We start from the raw sequence: 24411 nt of genomic DNA, 5'->3' as shown, positions 1-24411 counted from the left end.
TTTAACATCACATTTTTATTGTTTACATTCGTTGTTACCGCTAATATTCTTTTGTTTAAATTGTTTGTTTTTCTTGAAAGTCAGACTTAGAAGGAAGACAAAAACAAAGAAATCTTTCATTTGTTCATTCATTCCCCAGATGACTGTGATTGGCTAGAGCCGGGCTAATCTAAAGTTGGGAATCAGAAGCTTCTTCTGGGACTCCTGTGTGGGTTCAAGGGCTCGAGGCCTTGGATCATTCTCCACTGTTTTCTCAGGCCATTAGCAGGGAACTGGATCCAAAGTAAAGCAACCAGGACTAGAACCACCCTTCATGTGGGATGTTGGTATTGCAGAGGATTAGCTTGCTAGGCCACTGTGCCTAGCAATTAGCACAACCTCCACAATTAGCACCTTAAACAACACTTAAGTCTGTGTAATATCAACTTAAAAATATATCAACACTCCACACCTATATTCTTCTCAACATGCATCACAGTGAAATGGGTTAACTTGCCATCTGTGAAGCTGGCACCCCACATATCTGCCAGATGGAATTCCAACTTATCTACTTCCAAACCAACATCCAGAAAATCCACCTCGGAAAACAGAAGATGCTCCAAATACATGGATCCTTGCCATTAACATGAGAAACTTGAATGGAGCTCCTACCTGCTTGATTTGGTTTTGTTCTGCCGCAGCTACTACGGCAAATTGAGGAACCAGTGCATGGAAGATCTTTCTCTGACTCCTTCACTGTCACAGTGTCTTACAAATACATAAAATACATCTTTAAAATACATAACATAGGGATGAGAAACCAACAGTCCAAGAACTGATTTATGCTTAGCCATTGGTATTCTTTATTCTTTCGTAGGGCTTCAAATATCTATTGTGTGTGCTACAAATTAAGTATTCCCTTCAATATTTCTGGCAAGCACCACTCTCATGTAGGTCTTTTTTTTTTTTTTTTTGTAATTTCTGTGCACCATATGGCATTACACTGCTAAGAGCATCTACTTTGTGGAACCAAGGACCAGGTTCCATGCTGGGAACATAAGCTGTCACAGATTTCAGGAGGAGATGAAGCAAAGGCAACCGAAAATGCCACAAAACCTTCCTACCATTTTTGGTTTGAGCACTCACTTTGCTGTAAATCACCAACTGTTTTAGATCCTGGAAAAGGTTGATTTTGACAATTTTTGGCTACTTCTATATCTGTGGAAGAACAGGAATTTGGAACTGTCCACTTGCCATGTTCTGGTTGTCACAAAGTAGCTATTTGTGGGACAAGTCACTACCTCTCTGTACCCATTTCCTTTCTAGGAAAAATAGAACTTCACCAAACAGCACTGTTCCAAAAACATCATTGGGCTGTTGAGAGAGAATTAAATTGGGAAGGGTAACATGTACAAAATACAAAACACACAGAACCTTATTTTAGGAAATATATGTTGTTTCATGAGTCATATCAGTTGACATTATTCTTATGATGACAAAAGATGCTTTAAATGGTGGACCAAAAAAATTTTATGCCAACACTTTTTTCTGGTCTTTTGTCTTCCTAAGAAACATACTTTAATGCCTTCATAGTCCTCTTGCATCAATAAGAGAAAAATATTCATTTTATTTCAACATTTTATTGAACTTTTTATCATATAGTTTACCCCAAACATTTAAAATGCCAGTAAGGCAAAAAAACAACTTAAAAAAAAAAAGATACAAACACAAAACACCTCTTCTAGCTGAGGTAATATTAAGATTCATTGTATAATCACAAATTTTATTACTCTGCTACACAACATGATATTTGGACAACACTCAATGACTCAAAAGTAAGACACGTACGTTCAATTTAGGAGGGAGAGATTAAGTACAACTACTTTAAACAGAAAGTAGAAATGCCAACCTTAAGTACCACTTAAATGCTAATAAGATGTGAATTGCTACTGAGGAATCCTATTTGCTTAAGATTTGACAAAAACAAACAAACAAACAAAAATCCCCAAACCTGCAAAACTGGCTAATTTTTGAAGATCTGGCAGAACAGCCTTTTCTGTGGAGAAGCATGAGCAAGCAACCAGATGGCAGCATTGTGTATAAATTCCAGCTGACAGAACGATCAAAGAGCATTCCCCGCATCTTCCCCCGCAAAATGCCAACCAGATATATGAATACTTGGTAATGAACTTGGAGTTTTTGTGTCCAATCAATTAAGTGAATGCGTTGCTACAAAGGAGTTTTCTGAGTAGTCATGCACAGCTGCAAAGTGACCAGGCAAGCTCTCATCTATAATCGGCGTCTAAGAAAACCTGATAAGGCGTGTATTGCCTTAATCCATAACCACTTTTAAGTTAGCTATTTTATTATTTCATACTTATAAATTTAGTGCTGAAAGCCTGGAGACTTAAATAATTTTAAGAACCTAGGCATTGCTTTTATGAGTCTATGAAACAAAACTGAGGAAGGCATCTCAGGAAAGTCTATATACACATACTTAGTAAATCAATTCATAAATTGATTTAACGTAATATACGTTAACATCTACCAGTTTTCAGTTTAATTACTTGATCTATTTGACTCAAATTAAGAAGCCGTATCATGTAAGGCAAGCACAACACAAGCACCGTGGCCTATCTGGTTTACTGAAGAGGATCGTTGGCCTGTGGGACTTAATCTTATCTTTAACACTAGCAGTCATACTGAACTTAAAAATACTATACTGAACTATTATCTTAAGCAACATGGCCAAGAAATCAGAAGCACTGCCTTCTCCCCTGCCTGCCAGTATGGGTGTCGGGGAGGAGGGAGGAAGGGAAGTCTAAAATGGGGCATGAGAGCTGTTTTATTTATTCCTATATAATCACTGAAATGCATTGGGCAGGTCAAACTGACCACTTTTCAATGTTAGTCCTGATGTTAATTTGTATTTTTTTCAGAAACAGAAAGTAAGAGCAGCCCCACTAGTGTGTGGTTCAGTCTCTCAGTTTTAGACTTCCCAAACAGGTACATTCCGAATCTGCAGTTAGTATGTCCACGCTGACTTCCAATGACCTTCAAGATGTTCACTACATTTCACTCATTTCCATCCAGATTCCCAAATTCTTGTAAACCTTGACCTTTTCTGCCTTACTTTTGCCTTAAACCACCTTGTTTGTAAGAAAAGAAAGTTTCCCTATATTAAAACTCATAACATTGTTTAGCCATGATCAATATTTAAACTTATTTTGTTCATCTTTAGTGGGGCTAAAATTAAAACACGGAAATAGTTGCTTCCATAACTAATACTCACACGCCAAAGTGGAAAAAGCAGGCAGAGGGGTTATGTTTCACAAGTTTCTAGGAATTTTTTTTGTTCTTGTTATTCTAACACTACTTATCATTAAAGTATCCTTTCCTGTGACATTTAACAATAAAACTAAATTTTGGCTTGTACACATTCTAGGTTGGATAACTATGCAAGGTTATAGCTTTTAGAGGGGTTAACAGTGTGTAGTAAAACTGTAAAATCCAAAAAAAGCAACGACATTTTAAAATGTGAAATGATAGGCCAAATACATATTATTTTACTATAAAAAGTGTCTAATTCTTCAAGTTACATTTAAAATTAAAATAATTAACGTGATTAAAAACTTGCATATTTGCAGAAATATGCTTTTTTCTTTTCAACCAGAAAACACAAGCATAAATTCTCTTTAGGGTTTGCAATTTTTCTCTAGCATTCATCCAAGTTTAAAAAGTGATAAGGATAACATCTTTTTTCCCTTTATGAGTATCTAGTTTGGTGAACAAAACTTTATGTAACACCTGAAAAAAACGTAAGCTACTACTTAATTATAACTATATAGCAGTAAAGAGGCACAATTTGCAGGTGCATTTTAATTTTGTTTTAAGACAAATCATTCAGAAGAGAAAGGCAGGAGAGAGTTTTTTAAGTACACGATTTGTGAAAGTGGAAACAGTGATAGATGTCATGATTGTATGTCTCTTTACAACTGGCTCTAAAAATAGCCTGTTAATTCCCATAATTAGCTAAGCAAACCAATCTTTACAAATGTATGTTAAATTTCCAGCTTCTGACATTGAACTATTGGGTGAAGATATGGACAAGTATGCTACATTGGCTTAAATTTGCAGGGGGGACGTTACCTTTGCTTTTGATGCTTTGTTCTGATACTCAAGCAGAAAGCATAATTCCATTTTATGCAATGATCTAAGAGTACAAAATTTATAAAGATGAAGGAAATTCCAAGTTATATGTTGGTACATAAATGTTTTTTATATGGTATGTATATATAGCCATGAAAATGGTTACATAGAAATGCAAATTGGAACCCTTGAATCCTTACAGATTGCTAAATCTAATACTCTTAGTCTTTTTCAATGATGCTGAGACTGATTTTCTTAAAGGTTAAAACTGATGCTACAATAACAATCTAGAAGGTAAAATAAACACGTAGCAGACAGCACGGTCAGAAACCGATTCTATGCTATGACATTTTGTTTACGCTGATGATAAATTTTTTGCTTCTGCTATCATTTTTACTTCAGCAATTAAGTGCTATGCTGGCTAAAAATGTAAATCATACAGGCTTAACTTTTATTGAGCTTCCAAATAGGCTTGATCGAAAAGAGGAAAAAGAACATACATGTAATTTAAAGGCAAATGGAGAGTCCACATAGCGAGAATGCACTTTTTCTGCCAGCTGCGCTTTTCACTCCAGCCTGCCTCCCCAATCTTTCATTTCATGCCTCACAATTTCATAGCACATTGTCCAGATCTGTCCTTCTGGACTAGCCGGTGATGCAATCGAAATCTCAAACGCTATTCTGAAGAAGTGTAGAGTAAATCATTTTGGTAATCTGTAGGACAGCTGCATGCAGTGTGTACTGTATTATAACAGCACCGAACCCTTTATAAAAACCAAGCACTCCTTCCTCCTGCCTTATAGTGTTGATGCAGTCTTTCATTCCCTCGTACTGTGTATTAATTGGAAGCACTTCATAGCCAAGGTCGGTGTTGTCAATGATTGTGCGTGTTCCTTGAATGTGAAGGCGGTGCAGAACTGTTTCCAGCGGGTAAAGTATAACGTCAGAGCAAAGACTGGCGGCGAAGTTAGCAATAAGTTCTGGAAAGTAAGCATCCAACATACTCTGTACTGGGCTTGTGTTCTCAACCACGTGGCTATTGTACGTCTTTCTCTTTAGAATCAGCAGAACGAACTTCTGAATGATGGAGCTGATGACGTAGTGGAGAAGGCCGTGCAGCACTGTGGGGAAGATCAGGGAGAGCAGGGGGAGCAGCCGCTTGCTGTGAGGCACTCCCAGGCCAATCACTCTTCCAATGCCTTCTTTGAGACATTCCAAAATGCCAGTATTATCTCGAATTATTTCACTCTGAAATACAAGAAAAGAGAGCAATCATAACATCCGCTTATTTTACTATACACACAAAAAAAGAACTCTCAGTTCCTCTTAATCCTGATTTATTGACTGGAGAGGAAGCACAAGAATGGTCTGCAGGAAGCAACTGTCATCTAAATTACTGGATTATTTTTCAAATAAAACCTCATAAAAGAGATAGCAGGTTGAGAAGTATTCGTAGAAAGGTGAGGGGATGGCAACTCTTCAGAACTCATTTGGAAAAGCATCAACCGCTTACGTCCAATATAAGTTTAAATGCCCCCTCTGTTACTGGTCATATTCCTACTACCAGGCTAATTTCTTCCTGTCAGTTTAATTCCGATAAACATGGAAAATTAATACTACCTAATTTTTAAAGAGAGTTGTATTAAATTAAAAGGAGAAAAAAAAAGAAGAAAAAGGCCAGATATTTAGTAGATATTAAATAAATATTAGTCAGTTTTATCACCTGAGATGTCTGCTTTTTTTTTTAAACAATTTCAGAAATCCGAGTAACAAACTGGGTCATACAGACTGCAGAAGTATGCACGGAGAAGCACAAAAAAACAGCCCAAAGCTCACTGGCTGCAGCACTGACTTCGGAAGAGGACAGACACAAAGGCAGTCAAGGCCACATGAAAACCTCAGGCATCACTTTTAAGACTCTGCCTTCTAATTAGATGAGAAGGTCTTAAGCAGAAGATGGACCAATGCAATTCATGAGTTTAAAAAAACAGTACTGGCTGTTGTGCAAAGACCCACAGAGGCAGAAGTTAAGAAATCAGTTGAGAACAAACATACAGTGGGTTGGACCAGGAGGAGGTTGTCAAAGTAGAGCAGATCAACTGTGCTGGTCAAAGTCAACAAGACTTGCTGGTGAAGTCCATCTGGGCTATGACAGACAGGGTCAGAGACCATCCCTAGGCTGCTGGCCAGAAGAACAGACAGGAGGGAAATGACTACGTTACACTGAGCTAGTGTAACAATTTCAAAGAGAAGACTCCAAATTCAGAAATGTTAAACATGTAAGCTCCAAGCAGAGCCTACAGTTTAGATGACAATGACATGGTTCAAGCTGCACAGACTATAAATCGACCTCTAGTAAACAGGTGATACTTCGCACCGCAAGACAATCCCACCACGTCTCGTCTTCTGCTTTCTTTTTGCCTGGTGTCCTTCCGAATATCCACGCTGTTCTCAGCCTCAGAACTTACTCACTGTCATTTCTTTTTTTTTTTTTTTTTAAGATTTATTCATCTTTACTGCAAAGTCAGATAAACAGAGAGGAGGAGAGACAGAGAGGAAGATGTTCCATCCAATGATTCACTCCCCAAGTGATCGCATTGGCCGGAGCTGGACCGATCTGAAGCCAGGAGCCAGGAACTTCCTCCAGGTCTCCCACGCAGGTTCAGGGACCAAAGGCTTTGACTGCCTTCCCAGGCCACAGGGAGGGAGCTGGATGGGAAGTGGAGCTGCCGGGATTAGAACCAGTGCCCATAGGGGATCCCAGCATGTTTATGGAGAGGACTTTAACTACTGCGTCGGGCCCCAATTGTCGTTTCTTACTACAGCCTTAAACTGCCTCTCCGCAAAAATTGTACATCCCTTTTACCTCTGTTGCTTTATTTTTGCTTCTTTAGTATTTGTTACCACAGTAAGGAGTTTTATCTATGCCTATCTATCAAGACTGGAAGTGCTATAAGGAAAAAGGATTTTTCTTTGCTGCTGTATTATTAGGGTATACAATGGTCTAATACATGTTGGCACTTTAAATATTTGATGATTTTTAAAAAAATTAACCATTAAGGAAGACTAGCTGAAACAGTGAAGTCAGTATGCTGAAGGGTTACACTGTTGTTACAATAAAGGATAAAGCAGGGGTAGGGGAGAAGGGAGGAGGCTGGGAAGGGAAAAATCCCTGAGTCTAAGGAACTATAGCATGAAAAAGAAAAATTTTAAAAATGTAAAGTTGATCAAAATACTAACAATACTATTTTGAGAAGTTTAAATGTTGGGGAATGTTATTATGAATCCTTAGTCAGTAAAGATACAAGCACTGTAACTTAATCTTGAGTGAGTACACAGATCGGATTTTTAAACCTGGAAACTAGAACAAGGATTCTCAACAAACACATTGCTCACTGAGAAATTCTCGTTCAAGGCCTTCAGCACTCTTCAGGAGATGGTGCGCACAGAGAAGCAGCGCTCTCCTCAGCGCTCCCTGGGAACCAAGACAGCACTGAGCCAAGGGAAGAAAGAAGGCGCAAAGGACGACAGTCGCATCCTGGAGACCTGCTGAAGTCGGAATAAACACATCAAGAGCCGAGACACAGATTTAGTTCACTTTGTCATCAGAGTTAAAATGACTCTTATCACTAAATGTGCTCTTCCAGGATGGAAAGTGTGGAACCAAACTGAGTGCGCTCAAGGAGAGAGACTTAGGGTGTACACAGGAGAGAGAAGCCTAAAATGAAAACAAACAAACAGACAGATCAAAAACAAACCTTTTACAAGGAAGTCGGAGATACAAGGGAAAGATAATGAGCAAACACAACCCTGTCCCACAGCAGAGCGCTTGTATAACTAAGACTCATAAAGCTTCATGAGTTTGTCACAGATCTAACTTAGGTTCAGAAATGTGAAACTGACACTTGCTTTCCTCAAATCTACCACATGCCATTTGTTTTTCCTGAATTAATCACGTTCTCACTATTTTCCTCTTTGTTTAAAGTGATAACTCTGCAAACTCTAAAACCTCTCACAAGAGGAACAGCATTTACTATATGATGCTGAATGCAAGGGGAGAGTATCTTATATCACAGGATGTTAACTTCAGGCTACTCCCAGCAAAACAAACTAAATAAAGCAAAGATCAATAATGGGGCCAGAAAAGAAAATCAGTAGGAAAGACAAATTAGAAGGAAAAAGGCTTAGCCGTACAGGGTTCTTAGAGAAGGATACCTGTACATATTTAAAAAAGAAATGATGGTAAAAGACCTGTGCTGAAGACAGAAGAAAGCTTTATAAGTAGTTCGGTGCGCAAGTTAAAAAACTACCTTCACACTACCGGCTTAGCTCACCTCCATTAGTTCATTTAGAGTTGCTGAGTAAAAGGGCATTGGTGATCGTGAATGACATTTAATTCAGTGAACCAGAAGCGCCACCATGTGGCTAAAAGTAATTAAAAAAACTAAAATTCTACTTAGAAATTGCTTTAGATTTGTAGTTCAGTAGGCCCTCCCTTTGCACGACTTCCGCACGCATGAATTCAACAACAGATGAAAATGATTAGAAGAACTGTACTGAGCATGTATGGACTCTGCTCATTATTCCTATGACGATTCCTTATAATAATTGTTCAGCCAGTGTTTATTTTGTATTTGGTATTCCATGTAATCGAAAGATGATTTAAAGTACACAGGAAGATGTTACGCAGTTTACACGCAAATATTATGTCATTTTAAATAAGGCGTTTGAGTCCTCACAGATGTTGGTATATCCACAGAGGGGTCCTGGAGCCAATCCCATAAGCATACCCAAAGGGATGAATGTGGTTACCACAGCAAGTACTATCAACATTCCTTCAGAAGTACATCTCAGAAGAATGGCAGTACACGACCTGTGGGTGCCATGGCTTGAAGTCTGGATGGTTGTACATGTTTATATTCAGACAATGACTTACTATTTTACTGTCATGTAAACCGCGATGACCTCAGTTGTATCAAGAACTTGGCCTAAAATGTTTGTATTCACAGCAAGTTACAGCTTGGATTCTGGGCCGTCTGAATGAAAAATACAGCTAATATATTTCAAAATTATTCTTATAATTTTTAATAATTAAAGATAGAAAAATGTGACCTAAATTTGGAATGGAAATATACACACCAGAAATGTGATAAACATGTGACAACTGTGAAATAAGCATTTAATAAGATATCTATCTAAGCATTTAATAAGATACTCTAAGCATTTAATAAGATAATATCTAAGCATTTAATAAGATACTACCTAAGCATTTTTGGTAAACAGACATATATAATACACTGAATATCCAAAAGATATTTTTACTGAAAAAAAAAAAAGACAGTAAAAGCAGCTCACCTGTACTGTTTCAATTAGACTTGCTGAATAAAAAGGCATTGCTATTATATAAGTCAGGCTGCAGAAAACAAAACAAATTTATTAAACAATGAGCTTATACTCAAATGTTTAGTGTCTAATAATATCAACATAACACATTCAATTTAGTATGATCTTAAGGTTTTCAACCATGAGGGGGAGTCTTCAAAACGTTTACGGAAAACATGTCTTAGGAAAAAAATTCCTCTTGGATTTCAACACTATCTGGCATCGAAATGAACTTATTTTTTTCTTTTTTCTTGAATTTTCTGAAGTTCCCTTATTGATACCAAAAGACACAAACACAGACCATTTTATTCAACAGAGATGAAAAAAAATAATATGGTGAACATTTTATTTTAAAGCACCAAAGTAGAAACTCAATCACGATTCACTGTCCCCCTGTGCACAGCCTACGCGACCTATAAACCTGAGAGTGCATGTTAACGGGTCTACTTGCCACTGGTATTCTGTTAGCGTTACCTACTCCCCTGTTTCCAGCCAGAGGGCCAAAACAAGTCTTCAATGCTGAGTAAGGTTCCTTTAATCCCGAAAAATGGAGATACCATCGCCAATACTTAGAGCAAGTTACAATCTTGCAAGCATACGCAACATGGGTTGCATGTGGGTGCAGGGTCCCAAGGCTCTGGGTCATTCTCTAATGCTTTACCCAGGCCACACTCAGGGAGCTGGATGGGATGCAGGGCTGCCAGAATTTTAACCAGTGCCCTTATGGGATCCTGGTGCATGCAAGATGAAGACTTTAGCCCCTAGGCTACCACACTGGGCCTGGTATTCAACATCTTATTTTTATACTCTGTGTAACTTGTTTTTTGAAGTTCTACTTGCACAAGTATTCTATTGTTCTAAATTCTTTCATCATATTTATTTAAAATTTTTTTTTAGTTTTAAAATTAATAAAATTTATGCCTTTGTAAAAAGTAATGGAAATTGTCAATGAAAGAACCACTTAGATACTTACGATTTCAGTAGAAGGTGTTCTCCTATTTGTTTAGGATTCCATTTGTGTGAAACTTCCCTACAACATAAAAAAGAAAGTAAGAGCCATTTTAATTTTAATTATTTTATCCTGTTTTTCAAAAGGATAACCGGATTCTAATATTGTTTTAATATTAAGACAAATACATTCTAATGTGACAATTTCCCCTTCTGGGACATACTTCAGGAGCCAGGAGCTTCTTCTGGGTCTCCCATGCAGGGGCAGGGTCCCAAGGCTTAGAGCCATCCTCCACTGCTTTTCCAGGCACCAAGCAGGGAGTTGGATGGAAAGTGCAGGAGCTGGGACACAAAGTCCACTGTGCAACTTTACACTGTGGGTCTCACTGGATACTTTCAGCTCTCAGGTGTTGCTAGCCCTCTGTCCTTTCCCTGCTCCCTCACAACCCAGCTCTTCTTTTGGGTTTTTACCATCTTTCTGGTCCTTCCTCCAGCTGCAGGATCTTTCTCAACACAGCAATCATGTTGCTGAAGTTATAGAAGGTTCAGGCCTCTTCTTCCCCCATTTCATATGATGCACTCCTTTAAACCAGCCAATTGCATTTACCTTCAGTTAAGGCTTCAAGTCTCTATGCTAACATAAAGTCATCTGCCTACTGACAACTCTAGTTGGATAAAAGACATGAAAATGAACTGAATTTTACAAAATCAAACTTGACATATCTCTTTGCTGCTTACTCTTTGAGTGTTCTCTCCTTGATGCTGTTAAACAGAAATCTATTGCATTTGAGGAATATTTCATTGTGTTCAAAATAGCCTGTGTTTTACAAAGTAAGTGGATTTTGAGGAGTCACTGAGAGGAAATACTAAGACATTTACACTATTACAACCACAGAGGGCAGAGGGTTCTAAGCTCAAGTGGCAAATGATTTTGTAAGAAAAAAAAAATCACACAGGTAGTAACCTTGGTTACAGGAGGTCCCACCTGAAATTAATGATAGGGACACACACACACACACACACACACACACACACACACACACACACACACACCCCTAAATGAGAGTTGTTTAGGGAAAGGGGAGGTGGGGTCTGGCAGTAGATGACCAAATATCAAAGGTAATGAATGTTCCTGTCTCATACATATCATTTTAGAAAGTAATAAAATAAAAAAAAACTTTTGTGAATTAATGAGTTGATAGATTTGCTGTTTTTCTCTGTGATGGCATCACAATCCAAATGAAAAACTATTGTTGGCAACCAATATTTTTCTATCTAGTAATGTTGTCAATTTAAGAAACTCCAGTTTAAGAGCTCTCAGAACTTACCCACTTCATATGATAGCTTCTAAAAATTATAATAAGTTGCTGGCTTGATACCTTATTAGCCACTGGTTTTCTTCACCCCAAGAAAGGTCAACCTTGCCCAAAAGTTGATAATTGTTTTAAAGACACTTCACACTCTCAGTAAATGGTTTCCTTTGACATCAAATTATGCAAGTCAAAATCCTAGATGCTGTCGCTGATACAATCTTATCTTTCATCCACTACTCCTAATTTATCACCAATTCTACTCAATTATCTTTCAAAATTATCCATGTACTCTCACCTCAAAAGTTACTACACTGGTCCTAGCTATCATCATTTCTCATCCCTATTACAGCAGACTTAAGATGCCTTTACTCATTTCGGTATTCCTTTTCGGCTGCAGCTTACCAGCTGACGTCACAGTTCTTGTTTAAAACTCCTCCGTCTCGTTTAAGTGGCCTACAAGGCATGCTGAATCTAGCTCCAACCTACTTTTACAGAATTATCTTACTCACACCTTTCTCAGTTTCGCCTTCTCACTGCAACCAACTGAGCCTCCTGTGTTACCTGAGTCCCCAGGCCTGCTACTTCCACAGCATTTCTGGACAAACCAGTCTGTGGTTTCACCCACATCTCAGCTTAAGCATGGGGTTACTAAGGACATTGTTCTCATCTCCTTATATTCTCCCAGGGGCCAGTGCTGTGGCATAGCTGGTAAGCACAGCATCCCATGTGGTGTTAGTTCCAGTCCTGGCTGCTCCACTTCTGATCCAGCTTCCTGTTACCACGCGTGGAAAGCCAGCGGAGGATGGTACAAGAGCTTTTGACCCTGCACCCACATAGGAGACTTGGAAGAAGCTCCTGGTTCCAGGCTTCGGATTGGCGCAGTTCTAGCAGATGAGGCCATTTGGTTAGAACTGGATGAAAGGCCTCTCTTAATCCTTCTTTGCAACCTCTGCTTTTCAAATAAAAAAAATTCTCATAAAACCGTATTCTTTTCCCTCAGAGAACAAGTTTCTATTTTTAATTACTCACGTATCAGTGGTATTGTTGTACTTGACATATTTCTTGCGTTAGATTATGAACTTTAGGGTAACAGCTACCTTTTGTTTCTTTCCCTTACTGACATCCTGATTTCTAGAGTAGGACCCGACACAGAGCTGGTGCTCAGGAAATGTTAGCTAGGAACATAAACGGCAAAGGGAAACTCACACAAGACTCACACAAATGGCAGGTCCATATGTCTAAAGAGAAAGAAAAGCGACTTTTTTTTTTCAGAATTTTGTGTTTTCCCATTAGTAATTCTGCTTCTCCTTTCTTTTAAGCTGAAATTAATGCTACTCCTTCATTTGTTTTACACAGGCATCGTTACCTGTTTAACACATCACCAAATAGATGCGAAAAAGTTGCATCTGAAACTAGCACCTGAAACAAATAATGCTGTGGCCGCAAGGACAGGCTGAGTTTTCAGAATTTTTCTGATTTTGAAACATCTGCGTAGAAGTTACCAGTCTCTAACAACAATAATAATAAATATCAACAATTTGAAAAGATTGAAATCTAGTCTTGGATTTTTTTATATTAGGGATGCTCAAACACACTGAATTTTGCCATTCTTTTAAACAAAATGTTCTACATTTTGTTAAATTTGTATACATCTTTGTTTTTGTGGAAGGACCAAGAATATTTAACTCTACGTATTAACTGCTGATCTTACAATGTGAAATAAAAAAGTGCGGCAAAGTTGGCCAAAAACAGACACTTAGCCTTTTAAGATTAAGAAACTGTCAGCTGATTAGTATTTATTTTGTTTTCAATCTTTCAGCAAACTTATATTAGGGAAAGTCAAAGTTGTGAGGTTCTTTCAAAACATTGATTGGAAAACGGCTTACTACCAATTTCTCTGGCCTCCGTTTCCTTCCCTACAAAGACTAAGTCAGCAAACTGATTACTTGTAGTGTCCTAGTGCATATACTTTCAACTACTTCACTTCCTGAACAATCTAAAAAAATTCACTGTACTGAGGGTTAACTTTGAATCAATGAACCACTTAAAGCCATTGACAATATTCATGGACTGATACAGAAAAATATAGTGCCAATAAGCAGAATCAGTCAGGCCTAATTTACCTAACAACTTTATGATTTCCAGTATTATTTATTATATTTCTTCCAAGATTTCCTTATTACTTGTCACTGTGACTGTCCCAAGCATCGTGAACCACTGGATGCAAGACATTCTGTCTCGCTTTCTCTCTGTGTGAAATTTTGCCTTTCAAATAAAACATAAGTAAATCTTTTTTTTTTTTTTTAAGATTTATTTATTTTTATTACAAAGTCAGATATACAGAGAGGAGGAGAGACAGAGAGGAAGATCTTCTGTCCGATGATTCACTCCCCAAGCAAGCGCAACGGCCGGAGCTGAGCCAATCCGAAGCCAGGATCCAGGAACTTCCTCCAGGTCTCCCACGTGGGTGCAGGTTCCCAAGGCTTTGGGCCATCCTGATTGCTTTCCCAGGCCACAGGGAGGGAGCTGGATGGGAAGTGGAGCTGCCAGGATTAGAACCAGCGCCCGCATGGTATCCTGGGGCATTCAAGGCGAGGACTTTAGCTGCTAGGCCATGGCACCAGGCCCAGGCCCAAAATAAGTAATTCATAACAAACAAACAAAAAAAAAAAAAAAGAAAAGAAAGAAAAGAAAAAAGGTACATTCCATGGCCCAGTGGCTGCATCTTCACCTTGCATGAGCTCAGATTCCATATGGGCACCAGTTCTTGTCTCAGTTGCTCCACTCCCCATCCCTGTTTATGGCCTGGGAAAGCAGTAGAGGATGGTCCAGAGCCTTGGGACCCTGCACTTACATGGGAGACCCAGAAGAAGCTCCTGGCTTCTGGCTTCGGATTGGCTCAGCTCTAGCCATTGCAGCCACTTGGAGAGTGAACTAGTGAACAGGAGATCTTTCTCTCTGTATTTCCTTCTCTCTGCAAATCTGCCTTTACAATACAAATAAAATAAATCTTTAAAAAAATTGCTCACATATTCCATTTGTTTCTAACTTAGCCATTGCTGGTACATAGCAGTAGTAGTAAAAAAATTCTCTCAATGACACTGAATCAAGAAGCACTTTCATTACCACAAATTAATGCAATAAGTTATAAATAGCAACTAACTTATTTCTTACTTCTTTCAGCCACTTTAGACAAGTTTCCAGATTCAAAGTTAGAAGCTATCATATTTTACTGGAACTTGATTGTAATTAACTCCAGGAAAATGCTAAAAAGGTACCTTGGCAAAGGTGTGAATTCACTAATTATGCCTTCTGCTCCCAGCGTGACTCCTTGGACAATAAATGTACTTCCCATTCCTTTCCAGAGGGCTCTTGGTCCCTAAAATGAACCAAAGTCATTATTATTTCTACTAATGCCTAAACATGAAAACACGGGTCTTAATAAAACTTGATATTAAGCATCTACTGAATATTTGAGTAATTCACGATTCTACAGAAATCTAAGTAGAGAAACATAAATGAAATTTGATAGTTTTAACATTTGCTATGTGACCTATATTTAGCCCAGGATGAACACTTCCATATCATTAATGAACAATTAACTTGTTACATTTTCTCAATATTTACAAGTCCTACCCCTTGAATTATTCTTAGGTTTCTCAACATTTACATATCTCTGCTTTAACCCAACCAGAACTACTCAAACCCCCTAATTACTTGCTTCTCTACTGCATTTCCTAACTCCCTGTATTGCAGCTTCATCATCCCAAAGTACAAAACATACATTATATTCATAAATAATATAGTACAACTTCAAAAGAAAAAAGCAATGTGTCTCAGGTAAGCAGCTGGTCTCCTTTTTGTCCCGGTCTCCTAGAAGCAGCTTGTCTGTCTTTCAGAGACACAAGTCTATCTCTGTATGAGCAGATGGGTTATTACTTTGCTCATTTTAGCAGCAGTACTTTCTCGAACCACAGAGTATGTTAGCGATTCTGTCATATCAATACATTCGGAGCTGCCTTTTCAATTTTTAGATGCTATCTGGCATTTTGTCACATAAACACACTGTAATTATTTCACTGGTTCCCTACTGATAGAAACTTGCCATTTCTAATCTCATTGTTATTTACAGGGTCACAGTGGCATCTATAGTTATAGGTACAGACATTATACATACATTTATAAATATACACCTGTGGGATAAGTTCTTAGAAAAAAATTAAGAACACAAATATTTCAAATTTTAATAGATACAGCAAACAATCCAAGCAATCAAGACACTTTGCTCACTGCTGAAATAGCTTCAGTGGTACTCTTCCAGTTTAAATATTACTGTGTGATTCCTTGAAGGCCTTTATGTTCTGGATCCTTCTTTAGCCATTTTTCCATCTTTCTCTTACTCTTCAGTCCCTGCCTCAAGTTCCTATATAGTACTGCATAAAATCCATCCAGGGGCCAGGCTGTGGCACTGCCACCGCACCAGTTCCTGTCACAGCTGCTCCACTCCCAATCCACTCCCTGCTAACGGCCTGCAAAAACAGCAGAGGATGCTTCAAGTCCTTGGGCTCCTGCAGACTCAGAGTCTCCTGCCACCTGGCTTTGGACCTGGCTTCCTCTACATTTATCATGAACAGGTGGCCTTCTTGATAGACAGTATAAAACTCGGGTGTCTCTTTCGCCAAAGATTTTCCTAGTCATACTGTAGTCATAAATCCCACTTATACTTAGGAAGTGTGTACAGGAGAAAACCCTCCACTGGTTTACACCCTAACTACCTAAGTGAGAATTGGACCAGGCTGACCCTGGGAGATGGAACTCAATCCGAGTACCTGAGCCATCAGCACTGACTCCCACAGTGTGCATTGCCAGCAAACCAGGTCAGGAGTCAGAGTGCTCTAATGTGGCTTGAGGCCTCTTCACCAGTGTCTTGGCCAACTGTGCTAAATTCCTGTCCCCAAGTCCCAATTCTCTTCCTTACAGTGATAGCATTTTACATCTCTAACACTGCATCTATCTTACTGCACCACAGGCTTAGTTTTAATATTCATAACTAAGCTATAAGCCTCTTGATATTAAAGATATTATCTGCTACTAGTTTCTGACAGTACTCACTGAGTTAATTAAATTTTGGAAGAGTCAAGACCATATTACTACGCTACTTAAGTTTTTCTATAACAGATATTTTATGAATCAAATTGAAGGGAATTATTCTTGTAATATTCACAAATGCTACCTATCATATACTCTAGCAAAATAAACAATCAATATTCACCTGAGTTTTGTTCAAGCTGTACATAATATTGATGACTGTAAATGGAGTGAGATGATAATGCCGAGCATGGTAATTAACCTGCAAAAACAGCAATTACACAGTATTTTCTTTTTTATTTTTGTCGTTATGCCAACAAATAACAAGGCCATAAAAATATAAAGTACAATTCAGTTTAAACAAAATGTCCATTCTAATGTCAAAATTGTGCAAGCAAAATTACTCTTGAGAGTGTTTTAAATAATAATATTATGGTTACATAATAATATTATGGTTACATAATACAATATGAAGATATATACATCTTCATATATATATCTTTATATATAAATGTAAATTATATAACAAAGAGCTGTTCGAGACTGTTTCCTTAAACACCAGAATAACATCTTTAACTCTTGCTCACTTTAGGCAAGTATTTAGCAAAGCAAAAGTTGCAACCAATTGGTAACTTATCAGTCAGTTAAGGGTGTTAAAACAACGTGTACAGGACCTCAGTGCAGTATTACCACCATGTGAGATATGTCTGGATTGCACTGCTTTCCCGCATACACACTGTTAACGCCATCAATGGCGTTTCTCAAAGCATACGTTATTTCCCAGTGCTGAACGGAAGCAGATTTGTAATAACAAACTACTCTTTGACCTCTAGCAGCAAACAAACATGAAAAAAGTTAAACTGTAAAATAAGTTATATTGTATCAGCACTGACCACAAGTGTGGTCCAGTGATTCCTGAGGGCCTCAACCAGCTTACAGTTACTTTCCTGAAGATACCAGGGCATCATTTGCCCATGTTGACATTTTCACGAATGATGCTAATAACGATGGTGGGTAACACTGTTAGCTCTTTACTTTAGTGCAAATCAAAAACTGTTCTTTTGTATTTAACTGTATTTTACGTCCCATTTACATCCTTCATGGAGCAGTAAAAACTGTAACTTTGCTGCAGCTTGCCCCATGAAGACATGGTATGGTTTTGATTAGTCCCCTGAGAACTGCATAAAGCAGCAAGAAGACCGTCAGGAGGAAAAGCACTTGTATGATGGAACTACAAACTAAACTAGTGCCTTTTTTCAAAAACACCATTTTTTGCTTCTAAAATCATAGGCCACAGTTACTCACTTGGACTAGGTATGTTTTTAAAAATGAGTCAAGATTGTAACTTCAAACTAAAAATCCCTGCATTATTTGTTGTTGATAATCTCAGGTTCCAATTCTTGCTGACTTTTCCCATGGGATCAATGGTGCTTTTACAAAGATGACTTTTAGCATTATGTACTCAAACATAAAATTCAGAAAACCTATGAAACTCAGAAATTCAACATTTTCAATAAAGAATTCAAACAGATCTCTCACTAGATCTTATAAGGGAACCTTATAAGAGATTCTGCTCACTAATGCAGAATCAGACCTCACAATGCAAACACCCTTTAGGAAACCACTACTCAGTGCGTTTTGGCATAATTTCAAAGCACAATACCCAAAATATCTGAGAAGACATAAAATACTCTTCCTGTGTTCATTTGCATAGATTCCCAGACTGGACCCTTGCTTTCCTTTCTCTTATTTCCTCTGCAAACACTGTCCAAAAGACTGAACAGAGAAGCAGAGAAGAGAACATGGGTAACTCCTGTTATGCCAGACACGGAACATTTAAAAATTCTAAAGCAGTTATTTTTCATAAAATGCAATCTGTCAATACCAAGTAGATTTTTAACTGCTAAAATGACAAACATCCGATATGATCCACATAACCAAAGTTCTTCAGAATTCTAAATAACTAAAGATCTTAATGATGTTTTGAAATAAGAATGTTTGAGATTCTATTAAGATTTCGGAACACTCCAATGGAATAACTACACACTTTCATATCATTTATCTGAGGTTTGTCACTTAATCAGGGTTAGCACAGCACCTCCCAAGGTCACAGAGACTCCATTTACCTGACACTGCCGGCGTAGGACAATGCAAGGATGGGCCAGTACATTTTCTGTAAAAAGACTACAGAAAAATGATTTATTATTATACATGTATGTATTCATGCGCACATTTCACCTGATACAGATATGTATCTAATTATTCTTGTCCCCAAACTATGAATCACTTTGTTCTCCACTCTTCAAAAAAACCCTAAAAAGATTCCAAATATCTAAATATATTTGCAAATGGTTCCATAAATAATCAAATAAAATATAAGAAAGAATAAAAACCAGAATTAGCAAACAGAGGGAAATTGTACATAATACTTAATTTCCAATTTTTTAAGAAAATCTCCTCCGAACAAAATTTTTAACTGCAGAATCACCTGTTCCTCATGAACTTCATCCTAAACATGTTTCTCCAACTCGACACTTAAATGTAATCGTTTTTTAATGACTTTGCTGACTTCTTTCATTTGTCAAATATTTCTTCTTGAAACATTCCCTATAGAGTCATCATGGCTGTGGGCTTATGCTCCAACAATGACACAAAACATACTTTAAAATAACCTCAAATGAACATTGAAGTACAGTGAGGCTTAAAAAAATGAATTGGCAGAATAGAAAAGACAGATTTTATATTACCTTAACATGTACAGATTTGATGTAAGTTACAGGGCTTGGGAGTTAAACTTTTTAAAATGATGAAGATGATGAAGTTTTGAGAAATTCAAATATATTTGAAACTGGTATTCACTGAAGAGCACAACAACTTCCCTCAAGCAACGCGATCACAGAATTAAAAATGTGCAGTTCTCACGAACCAAATTCTAATTGTGAGCAAAATCTAGACTCTATGCTATCAAATACCTTCTTAGCCTTTCAATGCTTAGAAATCTGACATGCAATTATTTTTGGTGCAAAAGAAGACAACATTTGATTTTAACCTTTGGGTGGTTCATAAAAGTTGTTACAATATCCATTACAGAAGTTTTTAGTGTTTGTAACACTGAATAACTCTTGCTGGAAAAATACCAAGTTACAGACTTTAAATAACCATTTCTTTCTGTGAAATATTACTCAATATTTAACATACTGCTCTGAAGAACCCTAAAGAAATACTATTAATATTCTAAAGAGAAACTCTTTAAAAATCTACATAAATTATTACCTTGCAAGTCCAATACCAAATCCAGCAAATCTATTCAACTGTTCTGAAATGAAAAAAAAAAAAAAAAAGATTACGTACAACCACTACTTAGACTTACTGTAAACCTTTTCTCCTCTTCACAGCGTTCATTTTACTATGAAAGTCAAAGTCTGACAGGGGCCAGGGAGGCAACCTGAGAGAGTGAAGGACATTTTGGAACTAACGGAAGCTGCAGCGTACAGAGCTTTTAAGGTGCATCAGATCCTTTAAAAAAATTTCATTTATTTTTATTAAAAAGACAGTTTTACAGAAAGAAGCAGAAACAGAAAGATTCCCCCCATCCACTGGTTCACTCCCAAATTGGCCACAAAGACCAGAGATGAGTTGATCTGAAGACAGAAGCCAGGAGCTCCCTGAGGGTCTCCCATGTGAATACAGGTAGCCAAGGCCTTGGGCCATCCTCCATTACTATCCCAGAGAGCTGTACAGGAAATGCAGCAGCCGGAACATGAACCAGCACCCCCACGGGTGCTTGGTGCTTGCAAGGGGTAGGATGAGCAAATTAATCCACTGTACCAGGGCCAAGTGCATCAGATCTTCAGTTCCAATTCACTATTGCCACATGAGACTAGGGTTTTTAACCTGTGATTTCTTTTCCAGAAAGATAGTCATTTTTTAAATACAAAATCATCCACCATTTAAGATTTGGCAACTATTTCAAACAGCGTTAAACACTGCATGGAACAAATATTCAAGGATGATTCATTTTCAACTCTTTTTTTTTTTCAAAGATTTTTTTTTTTTTTTCGGAAAGGCAAATTTATGGAGAGGAGAGACAGAAAGATCTTCCATTATCTGTTGATTCATTCCCCAAGTGGCCGCAAAGGCTGGAACTGAGCCAATCTGAAACCAGGAGCCAGGAATTTCTTCCGGGTCTTCCTTGCAAGTGCAGGGTCCCAAGGCTTTGGGCCGTCCTCGACTGCTTTCCCAGGCCACAAGCAGGGAGCTGGATGGGAAGTGGAGCAGCAGGGACATAAACTGGCATCCTTATGAGACATTGGCACCTGCAAGGTGAGGATTTAGCCACTGTGCCCATGCTTTCAATTTCTGACAACAATCACTTAATTTTTTTTTCTGGGGGCAGGGGTCAACACTATGGCCTAGCGAGTTAAACCGCCCACCGGCTGCAAAGCCAGCATTCCGCATGGGTGAAGGCCTGTGTTCAGGCTTCTCCATGTCTAACCCAGCTCTGAGCTGATGGCCTGCACAGGTGGTGCATGGTGCTCCAGGGAACACCTGGAGAGAGTGCCTTGCTTTCGTCCACCCATTTCTGACCCTTGCATCGGTTTGGGGAGTGAGCAAGCTGATGCACACACACTCTCTGCCTTTCAAATAAATAAATAAGAACATTTTAACATTTCCTTTTCCCTTGGCTGACCCTGACCGAAACTTAGCTCTCATGCTGTAAAGCACATCTCACTAGTTTCCAGAGAGCAGCTGTACAACACCGACTGGTTTGAACAGTCAGGGTGACCAAAGGGAGTCACTGCAGCTCTCCCCTCCTTGTCTCCAGCCTTACACAGTAGTGAGTAACGGCTGACAGGTGCCTGTATCCACGAGCTGCTGCTGAGGGAATTTCCTGTCGTTACCTGGGAAATGCCAAGGCTGGGGACACTCCTAGCTTACGTCAAAGAACAAAGTCTTTCTCCTCGACTAAAGAAACCGTAATCGTGAAGCAACACAATCCCAGGTCCCGGGGGACCAGCCGCCAAGCTAAATACAACACGCACGAGGGTGTGCGGTCTCCAGCCTTCGCTCTTTCAGAGGAGGCGAAGTCCTCACGACCAAGTCAGACCACAGACACAGCGCCTCAGCCCTGAAGAGCACGCACGCTCCTGGAAAGCCTCCATGTCTAGTTCAAGTGCTTCTTCTTTTCAGCTTTTACAATGTTTGCATTCATGATCGTCCCTAAGTAGTAACAACAACAACAAAAAAAATGCCTCTGCCGTTTCTGGAGGGGGTTAACTGTGTAAGCTATAAGAGGTTGCTAAGTTACATTGGCCGGCCTTTTAAACACCTTGCCTGGCATTTTTGTAAAGGAATTCTTTTTCTAGGTGTAACTTAGGAAAACCTAAAAACAGAAATTTTATTTCCTAAGAAGGTAGCCCAGTAGTAACTGCATGCATTCTTAATTATTTGATAACTAACTTGTAAAATCCTTGCAGTGCCCCTGTGGGCTCAGGCTGACCCAAGAGAAAGGTGCCGGCGTGACACTGGAAGTCGCTGACCTTCCCTCACACACACTCTCACTTGTTTACCTTTTCATAAAATCATTAAAGTCTTTGCCTCGTGGTTTATTCAAGTCAAATTACTCCTGCAACTTCATATAAAAAGAATGTTGAAAAATCGGTACATCATGCAGTGTTTCCATTACCACAGGTCCGTGGCAGACCTCGTGACAACGGCTTGCCATGTCTGGTGTTGTGGCTGCTGCGTGGCGTTCGAGCCACTCCCTGCAAATGCTCCTGGGACGTCAGTGGATGATGGCCTAGGTTCCTGGGTCCCTGCCACCAGAGTGGGGGACCTGGTGGAGTTCCTGGCTCCTGGCTTAGGCATGCCCCTATTCAGGCTGTTCAGGCATTTGAGAAGTGAAACAGTGATGGAAGAACTGTTCTTTCCTTTCAGTCTTTCAAAATTAAATACATTTTTAAGAAGGAAGGCTTTTGACATTCTACAGAGATTGCCAGTTCTGTTATGAAACGACGTGGTGTTTCTTACTGTTACAGGGAGTTTTCTGGTCTGAAGAGGAAAAGCAACACAAAAAAGCACAGGGAAAAAAAATGTCTAGATTTGGATTAAAAACACGCACCTGCAACTGTCCTGCTTCAAAAGGTAACTCTTTTTTTTAGCTAACTCAATGTCCCATACTGTACACAGCAGGTGCTAATTTATCTCATCCCCACGTAAAGCCTCTAGCTTATTCCTCCACACATCTGAAAGACAGGAAAAGACAGCTCCGGGGTCCAGCTGATGAACAGCAGGTTGAAGTTAGAACCCAAACCTGCCTATGGTGAAAGGCTTTTCTTCAAACAGCACAAACGTTCAAGCGAATGCCTTCACTGAAGCCAGAAAAACACAGCCGCCAGCCTGGGTTACCTAACAGTCTCTTGACGCAAGCTATAGCATCCAAGATGCCAAGAGCCTTGCACATTCCCACTGCGCACCCCACGCCGCACAGCTCCAGCAGATGTCCTTTCTGGAGGCGGTCCCGGAGGGGAGGGTACATTTGTGACAGGTAAAGGAAGACGCTGCTTTCAGAGGTGCAGCACAGGGAGGCCGTGAAGGCACCGGGCTCTGCAGGCCACCCCTGCAGCTCGGATAGAACCGACACCTGGACCGTGGGTCCCCGTGCCCTCATCGCTGCTGCTCTGGGCCTGTGCACGGTTCCGGGGCGCTACAGGATCCAGCCGCGGCCGGGACCCACCACACACCCTGGCCCTGAGCGCGGTTGCAGGGTGCTGTAAAACAGTTCCCAGGTGCTGCAGGACACCGCTGAGACCCAGGGCCCGAGGGCGGCTCCCGGACGCTGCAGGACACCTAGAGGCGCGAACCCTGGGTCTCAGAGCCCTTGCCGCTGCTCTGGGTCTGTGCACGGTTCCGGGGTGCTGCGGGACAACCCCGCGGCTCAGACCCTTCCCGCACCCCGAACCTGAGCGCGGCTCCGGGGCACTGCAGGATGGTTCCCGCACCCTTCAGGAGACCCCCGCGCCTCGGACCCTCCCCACTCCCGGACCCCGGGGCCCCACGCCCTCACCGCTGCTCTGGGCCTGCGCTCCGCCCGTGCCCGTGCCCGTGCCCGAGCCGGGAAAGGGCTCCTCGGCGGGGCCCTCGCGCGGCGTGGAGGCCGAGTGCACACCGTACGGCGGGCTCTTCTCGCCCCAGTGCAGGTTGCGGCTGCCCGGGATGTCGGGCGGAGTCGTCACCCAGTGCCCCAGCTCCGAACCCGAACTGAATGACCTGGCAGGGAAAGCGCCGCCAAAGCCCTGCTCGTCCCGGGCCCCGCCCCGGTAGCCCAAGCCATCGAAGCCCTCCGGACGGCGCGGGTGCATGGCGGCACGGCAGGACGGGCAGGGCCTCCTCGGGGGCCCACCACTCCCGGGGACCGCGATCTCGGGCCGCGCGCTTCCCCGCCCGGACCGCCGCGTCCGAGGACTCTGACAAGCGGAAACCACGCTGAAAACCCGGAAAACGGGCGAGCACGTGATCACAGGCTCTTCCGGCGGGCCCGTAGAGACTAGGT

General features: G+C 40.2%; 1 protein-coding gene across 3 annotated transcripts; it reads right to left on the bottom strand.

Annotated features, from left to right (window-relative positions):
- Positions 1-1603: 1603 nt before the first annotated feature.
- Positions 1604-24254, bottom strand: SLC25A46 (solute carrier family 25 member 46). 3 transcript variants are annotated; one of them, XM_040986140.1, is made up of 8 exons: positions 23926-24254; positions 20133-20175; positions 18986-19043; positions 17044-17121; positions 15050-15150; positions 10484-10540; positions 9484-9541; positions 1604-5376 (listed from the first exon to the last, which is right to left on the bottom strand). In XM_040986140.1, exons 1-8 carry the CDS (start codon positions 24218-24220, stop codon positions 4798-4800), a joined length of 1269 nt encoding a protein of 422 aa, XP_040842074.1. In that variant the 5' UTR covers positions 24221-24254; the 3' UTR covers positions 1604-4797. The 3 variants fall into 3 exon arrangements, with proteins under 3 accessions (XP_040842074.1, XP_040842075.1, XP_040842076.1); XM_040986141.1 differs by having other exon boundaries at positions 1604-5133; XM_040986142.1 differs by having other exon boundaries at positions 20133-20170; positions 23926-23985.
- Positions 24255-24411: the final 157 nt, after the last annotated feature.

The sequence above is a fragment of the Ochotona curzoniae genome, unplaced genomic scaffold (genome assembly GCF_017591425.1).
Source record: "Ochotona curzoniae isolate NIBS_2020 unplaced genomic scaffold, NIBS_Ocur_1.0 contig_4501, whole genome shotgun sequence".
Taxonomy (NCBI): Eukaryota; Metazoa; Chordata; class Mammalia; order Lagomorpha; family Ochotonidae; genus Ochotona; species Ochotona curzoniae.
Note: the sequence above shows the minus strand (reverse complement) of the source record. Positions and strands in the feature narration are given on the sequence as shown.

Bases quoted from the DNA above. Each gene is read 5' to 3' on its own strand.
- SLC25A46 (XM_040986140.1), bottom strand. From the start codon at position 24,220: ATGCACCCGCGCCGTCCGGAGGGCTTCGATGGCTTGGGCTACCGGGGC. The intron at 20,176-23,925 runs GTGAGGGCGTGG...TTTTCATTTCAG, and splicing joins AGCGCAGGCCCAGAGCAGCG to AACAGTTGAATAGATTTGCT. The intron at 5,377-9,483 runs GTGAGCTGCTTT...CTTGTATTTCAG, and splicing joins GTCTAATTGAAACAGTACAG to AGTGAAATAATTCGAGATAA.